At 42.0% G+C, this 7897-nt stretch overlaps 1 protein-coding gene across 1 annotated transcript; it reads right to left on the bottom strand.

Moving 5' to 3' along the window:
• Nucleotides 1–75: 75 nt before the first annotated feature.
• On the bottom strand, nt 76–1631 carry LOC144019292 (immediate early response gene 5-like protein). Its single transcript, XM_077522258.1, has one exon. The coding sequence runs from the start codon at nt 1044–1046 to the stop codon at nt 150–152; it is 897 nt and encodes a 298-aa protein (XP_077378384.1). The 5' UTR covers nt 1047–1631; the 3' UTR covers nt 76–149.
• Nucleotides 1632–7897: the final 6266 nt, after the last annotated feature.

The raw sequence follows: 7897 nt of genomic DNA, 5'->3' as shown, positions 1-7897 counted from the left end.
TGGTATATAAATATACAACATGTATAGTTCCTTTGTGAGGGTGACATATGTTTCAATAACAGAGCAGAGAAGCAATTTTCAGCGATGACATATTTTTTATTGGAAAGCAATGAAATCAAAGCGTACAAATGAGCCAACAATCGTACAAATCAAAAGGCTTCGATTGCTCGCGTCCAACCGCTGCCTGTTAACAACGTGTGTTTTAAACTAACACTTTGCGAGGCAAATATTTGCTCCAGGTCCGCGTGCTGCCAACTCACAAAGTCAGAAAGTCCGCCCGAGCCCAACACCGAGATCAGGTTGGAGATGTTGCTGGAGTCCGAATGCGCGTCGTCATCGCTCCGCAGCCGTTTGCACGGCCCCGGCCCCAAGTCCGACAAATAGAAGAAGTCCGGCTCAACAATCTGGTAAGTGGCGTCCATCCGTCGCTTTTTGGCGTCGCAGTGCGCGCCCTGAGCCGGTTTTGGCTGCGCGCAACAGTCCGAGTGGAAGTATCCGTTGGTGACGGTCGTCACCACGTGCGTGTCCAAGTCCAGGACGGTCTTGTGGTTGACTTGCGCGCTCGGGGCGCACTGCGACTCCCAGGCGGGTTTGTCCGCGCAAGTCCAAAAGCTTTCGGCCGCCAAGAGGTCAGAGTCGCTGGGAGGAACCATGACGCAGGCCGACGCGTCTTGGTCTTGGTCTTGGTCTTGGTCTTGGTGCGCCACCTCCGCGGGTGGGCAGCTGGGCTGCTGCTGCTGCTGCTGGGGCGCTCCGCAGTGCCAAGTGTCCGAGTCCACCCCGCCGAAGTTGCAGTAGAAGTCGTCGGCCAACTCCGTCAAGCTGCCGGTCAATTTCAGGTATTCTTGCGTGTCCCGGACGTCCTCGTACGTCCGCGTCTGCGTCTGCGTCAAGTTCTTGCTCATGTAAAACTGTCTGGCGTTCCTCAGCACGTACGTTACCAGCAAGTTCTTGTGGAGCTTGATGCCTCCTCGCTGCGTCCTGGAGCTCTGGATTTTCCTCAAAGAAATGGAGATCAGATTCTGTGCGTCAAAAGCGCGCTCCATCCTCGACGGGACCGCGCTTCTCCTCCTCCGGCGACCTTTTCAAATGTGTTTGGTTTTTGTTTTTCACAGGAGAAATGAGAAGGTTTCAGGTGGAGAGTCCCGTTTGGTTGGAGCTAGACCATGTACATGGCGCTCCATGTCTACTCGGCGAGGGCAACTCTCATATTTCCTGGCCACGCCCTCACGCGGGCGCCGTCCAATGGGAGGGAGGGAGGGAGGCGGTGCTTCTGTTCCACGCAAATATCACTCCATGCCTCATTTTCAATGCACATCTGAGCTTGGCCATGCTGCATTTCACTCCGTGTGTTCCGCACTTTTTAAATCTGAGTGGGGGCAACACTCACTTGACTTTTACAATAAAACAGAGCCTATACTTTACGTCATAGAAATACATATAAATATTAGGGCAACATTACATAGCCATTGTGAATGGATTCGTGTAATAGATTCAGAATATTATTAGTGTAAAATAAAATGGATAATGTATGTGGAAAAACACCTCACGAGCACTAGTTCAAGATAAATGGATATCAGAAGAAGAAGGAAAATAAAATAAAAAATACAAATTCAATCAATGAATAAATAAGGTTATTACACCGGAGATTGAATTAAATAAATTAAAGTACATTAAAGTGCCATATTTGTGATAATCTATAATATTGGATCTCATTATGTTTGACTACATAACAAGTAGTGGTTGTGTCATGCAGTGCTCTAATACCGCTGACTAAATTGAGCAATACAGCAATAGTTGCAGTCGTAGAGCAGGACAGAGCAGAATGCAAGTGGCGGTTTGACTAGCACACGTTGGAAAGCGGCCAGTTCCGATCGGTGCCATTACCGGCGTCGCGTGCGGGCTTCTGCCTGGAGAGAAACCACTTTACTTCCCAAGAAAAACAGCAGAGGTGCCCTTGAGCAGGGGACTGACCCCTTAAAATTTAAGGGGTCGTTCCGTATGCACGTCCATAGGATCCAGATTGCGGTTTATTTCGAGCTAATGCATTTGACACAGTATCAGGATAGAAAAACATGTTTTTCTTTTGGGACAGTATCACTTTGTATTAGTAACTTTTGCTGACATTTTGATTGGATGGTTTCGGGTTGCACCTGTGGCTGTCAAATATATAGTATAGTAGTAGTAGTACTATCGATAATCTGGTGTTGTAATTGTGCAATATAATGAAGTACAGTACACTCAAATGAGACGAACAATACTTTTGATGTCAGAAAGTGCACCTACGGGAGTCTTCTTGGTGAGTAGACAATCATGCGCCTTACAGAATAGGCGACATAAATTACAGAGTCAATCATGACTGTACAGTCTGAACCTGTCAATGATGTCATTAGGACCACCTCTGATAATAGAAACCTTGTAACACAACTCGGAGGGGTGAAGTAAAAGCTGTTAGTCGAGAGATGATCAGTCATCCCACATCTGTTTGCGTGCACGTGCAGATGGCTGACATCATCGTGAGCACCTGGATATTACTTTGATTTGCTGCCAAAAAAGGTGAATGAGGGGGACAGCCGCTATTATGGTTATCATGCTCTGATAATAGTGTCAACCGGAGCCTGGCATGTTTGTGCTCTCGCAGGAATTTCATTGAAAAAAAAAAAACGCAATGAGCAGATTCATACAAAGTATTCGTGGGTAAATTAGCTGCATTTAGCACTCATCTTGAATGATATTAAAGAAGAATGCCGTTAGGTGGGGGCTGACTAAATGGTTATATCCTCTTCTGACATTTGCAATTACTGCATTTAGTAGGGATAGTAAACAAAGTGTGGTACAGTTTGACAGAATAACATAAAGGGCCCAACAACGTAAACTATCATCGAATTGCGGAATGCGTCCTATCATTTGTAATCTACATAATGTCAAAACGAGCTCAAAAGTGAAGTGCTGTACTAAAATAGAAAACTAAATATTCATATAAACACACTGTGCATTTCACATCTGTACAATGTAATGTGTTTCACAAATAAAATTGTGTGGAAATTGCGCTTTACAAAGATACTGCTGAGATTTGAATGAGATAACAAATTTGATATGGATTTTACTGCAGCTTTATTCATGTGCAGCGGTAGAAATTTGCAGTGTCTTACTGATAGTTGTTTCTATTTTTCTGCCCCGAGGCAGAAAAATGTTCAAATATACAGTAGTGTTTATTTGTGTAAGACATCAGCGTGTTTGTTGGTTATTCCCTTCAACTATAATGAACATATTGTTAAATGAATATTGATACTGTAAATGCCATTTGGTGACAGAACTTTTGTACTAAAATGCGATGAAGTGGTGAAAATGTAGCTGATGTGGCTGCTGCGTACAGGAGATGCGCCGTATCAACACAAATCAGCAATTACATGTCACAATTTGTTCATCTATTCTTGCTGTTTTGTTTTCCACGATGGGCAATTAGCTTCCTTGCTTTAATTCAACAACAATGGAGGCTTTTCAAGCATTAACAGCGCTTCAAAGGTGATGCCACAGCATTTCATTCAGATTCAAGTCTGGATTTCGACTAGGCCACTGCGAAACCTTCATTTTGTTTTTCGAAGCCGTTCAGAAGTTGACTTGTTGATTGTTGAATGCAGAACCCAAATGCACCTCAGCTTGAGGTCACCAACTGACGGCTAAACATTCTCCCTCAAGAGCAGAATTCATGCTTCCATCAATTACAGCAAGTTATCCATGTTTTTTATCCAAAAAAAATTCCACTTTCTGATCATTAGTCCATAGAATATTCTCCCAAAAGTGTTGGGAATCATTCATATGTGTTTTGCTCAAGTAAGATGACACTGGATCGTTTTTTGTTTTTTTACCTTTATGTTCTTTTTGGTCAGCAGCGGTTTCCGCCTTGGAACTGTGCCATGGATGTGATTTTTGCCCAGTCTCTTCCTGATTGTTGAGTCACCAACACTGACTGACATTAACTGTCGCAAGTGAGTCCAGCAAGTTCTTCAGACTTCCTTTGTGACCTCCCAGATGAGTCGTCACTGTGCTTAATTTTTAGAGGCTGGGAAGGTTCACCACTGTTCCACGCTCCGTGATTCGCTGGAGGCCTCAAAGCTTTAGCGATGAGTTTGAAAACCTTTCCAGACTGACAGACGTCAATGAATTCATTTCTCATCTGTGCTTGAATTTCTTTGGCTCGTGGAATTTTGTTACAACTTTTTGAGATCTTTCTGTTTGTCAGACAAGTTCTGTTGAGGTCATTTCTTGATTGAACGGATCTGGAGGTAATCAGGCTCGGGTTCCGCAGTAAATTCATGATTAACTCATTAGCTCCCAAAAACTTATAAATACGTCATATTTTAAGTGTCCCAAAGACGTATTTATATGTTTTGTTGTTGTTTTGATGCAGTCCATCAACTGCAGAAAATGGTTGAGTGGCAGCAGAGTATAAGAGATCAACAAGGCCATGTTAAAACAGCTGATTTCCCCACAGTTCTAAGCAGAATTGTGAATAATGATGAAACTTAGCTATGTTCTATTGCGAATTGCTGCACAGAAGAAACAGATAGGAATATACTTTTTCTGATAAAAGAAGAGACTTTAATCTCTCTTTTGGTAGGTTCCATATTTTTATAGCAATAGAACAGAATATTTCACGGGCCTTGCAAAATCAGTCAAAATCCAGAAAAACACTTCAGTGAAAATGGTTGGGAGTGAATGAGTTAATAACAAGTACCTTTTCACACTGGGTCACATAGCTTTAGATGTTAATGATGTTAATGTTAATAAACCGTTGAACGCTAAGTGTACTTTTTAGCAATTAATTGTGACAGAACTGCACGTGATATGTTTCATGATTTAAACCCCCCCCCAAAAACGCTTGATTTAAAATTGACATAACCCTAATTTGCAATGCAACTGTAAAAATTAAATGGTCAATGATCCAAAAATAATAATAATAAATCAGATTTTGTTTTGCTGCTATATTTTGAGTTGAATGGGCCCTTAAAGGAAGGAACATCTGCCAACAAAAGCACTCTCGTCATCCGGCTCTGGAATTTGCTGCTCTGGAGAGGATGCACCCGATTACTTCAGAGGTGGCTTGCGTTATTTACATATGCAATATGCATAAGCAAGGTTACCGTGAGGGTGAAATAACTGCGAGATGGAAGGAGCGAAAGAGGGAGGGGTTTGGTACGTGTGCGTGATGTGGCTGCGCGCGTGTCTGCGTGTGTGTGTGTGATGGTGATGAGGGTGTGTGTGTGTGTGTGGGGGGTAGGCAGAAAATTGGCGTTATCAATATTTAAGCAACCCTTCCAGCATATTTATGGCAGACAATAGAGCAGACATGCAACTGTCTCATTTGAGTGGAAGTCTATTTATTACACGCTGAAATCGGGGCTGTAAATTGCTTGTTTATTGATAAGTCTCTGCCATACTTTCAGAGTGAAGAGCTCAGTCCTTACTAGATATTCTCTTTTGAACCTTTTAACATTTCTTATAATTGCTCTTCCAGGCCCGAATGGATACATTGAGTAGATATTTCTACATATGGCGAGCATATGTATGCAATTTATCCACGATGAAAAGTGGGAGGAGAAATAAAAGGTCTCAAGCTTTTTTTTTTTTTTTTTTTTTTTTTTTTTCTCCCCCCTTTCACTCACGGAGCAGCGGCCTCTCGGAAAAATGTTTCCATGTGTTGTGTCTGAGCACACTGAGAGCAACGAAGGAAAACATTCTCCCCTCCAAACCACATGCAACAGATTCTTCCAGAATCCAAATAAATCAACTCTGTTTCTGATCATGTGACTTTTTTTTTTTTTTTAGCTTTGTGTTATTCCCAACATATCCTGTTTCCCCGCCCCCGTATCCCGGCACGCGTTACACATGCGTGTATCGACGGCGCACGCAAGAAACCCGTTCAGAGTTTCCATTTCCCGCGCGTAAGATCACCTGCGCAGACGGAATGGCGCGCTTCATTCAGTGCGACAAGCTCAGGCAGGAAAAACAGGAAAGGGAGTTCAAGGGTGTCCGACATGAAATATTCCGAGCTAGGGGAAACCCAGTGCTCATGGCAGCGCTCCAGTTTATGAAGAAAAAGTAAGTCAAGTTTGACTGGCGCTCCAGTTGAGATTTTGTTTGTTTGATGTGTATCGACAGCACACACTTTGAAGAGTCGAAGATGATCGTGCCAAATCTTTAAATGTAGTATTTAAAGTTCAATAAACTATATTGGATTTCCCAACTTAGCTTCTATTTTCGAGTGTTTAAACTGGAGTTCCAGCTCACAAACTCAGTTTGTTCCTTGTTTTCTCCTTCCATTTTGAGTCCATCCCGGAGGGGTTTGATACGGTTCAGGTCAAAATTTTGCGAGCAGTTCTTCCTCAACAAACGCACCCAACAAAGCCTGTAAGGACTTTCTTTTCTTTTCTGCATGAGGGCAAAGTCATGCTGGAACACAAAGTGGTCGAATTGTCAAATGGTTTGCACAAGGCTGGAAGTATAGAATTGCCCAAAAAGTCGACGCGAGATGACAAATTCACCCGTTTTCTGAGGTTAGTCATGTGACGCTCGCAAGCTGAGCCGTGATTGGTCGTTACCTGAACAACGATGACGCCGTTTTCAGTCGACAGCAAGTGACAAAATGATAAAAATGAGCGGACTTTGCTGCTTTAATCATATTCCACAAATGCAAAAATTAATCACAATACCGTGTTTAGACAAAGGGGGCTTCATAGAACCTATTAGTATTATTATTAGTGGAATAATATTGCCAACATAATATTGTAAAGAACATTGTTGGGTTAACTTCCCAGGTAAAAGGGGGAGTTGGTAACAAAAGTGCTTACAATATATCAACATTTTAAAAAGTGAAAACAAATTGCAAATTTTGCATTGTAGCAAAAAACATGAAGTCGATGCACATATTCTTTTTTTTTCATGGGCCACATAAAATGTGATGTGAATTTGAATTTGACACCTATGCTTCATTTGTGTACTTCATCAGCGGCTTCGGTGTCTTTCTCAAGAATACTTTTGACAGGCGTGGATTCGTAAAGTTGAAAATCATACCGCTGCTCTCATGATTTGTTTTGTTTTGATTGAATCTGAGAGGCTCATAAATTTAAGAAAGCTATTTTGGAGGCTGGTATTTGAGATGCTGGACAACAATCCTTATATTTTGTTTGCCCTAATTCACATACAGCACACTAAAAGACCACAACGCGGTGTACAATTCAATAAGCTGGATCATATCGAGTAAAAATGTAGTCACAGTATATGAGGCAGGCAAAACAAACACAAAATGCAAAAATAAAGTCACTAATAACGATACAAAGCACCGAAACCACTTTTGATCCATAAAATTTCCCCAAAAATCAAAGACATAACTTTAAGGAAAGATCTCCATATCCCATGAAAGCATTCTCCTTAAAATGGCCTGAAATTAATGTCATTTTTCAAATTCTTTTCATTTCTACTTCCTTCATAAAACGCCCACACGTCAGAATATCAATCGCTTGAAATTAGGCCTGGCATCATCCCGATATCGATTTCTGGTAATGGTACTCGCCCATCCCTATCTAAAAGTTGTGATTACGCTCCTTATATTTGATGTTCTTAAATTGTTGAGATAGGAAATTCAAAATCACATTGCAAGGTGTATCTAAAGGTGAACAGTACCTCGTGAATAAAAACCGTGACCGAAAAGGGACACTTAACCCAAAAAAAAAGGTCTGAAATACTCGTATTCCTAACTTAGTCTCTGTCACGACATTGACAGTTTCAATCTATTGTTCTATTGTTGAAAGCACGTCCATGGTGATCAATCGGCCAGGCCTCCGAGGGGCGCAGTGTTCCCCGTGCATCTGTCAGCTATTCCGGGCTCATTCATTGT

Source organism: Festucalex cinctus, chromosome 5 (assembly GCF_051991245.1).
Source record: "Festucalex cinctus isolate MCC-2025b chromosome 5, RoL_Fcin_1.0, whole genome shotgun sequence".
NCBI lineage: Eukaryota > Metazoa > Chordata > Actinopteri > Syngnathiformes > Syngnathidae > Festucalex > Festucalex cinctus.
This window is presented reverse-complemented; position numbering and strand designations above follow the sequence as displayed.

Excerpts from the sequence above, each read along its gene's own strand:
- LOC144019292 (XM_077522258.1), bottom strand. The coding sequence starts at position 1,046 with ATGGAGCGCGCTTTTGACGCACAGAATCTGATCTCCATTTCTTTGAGG.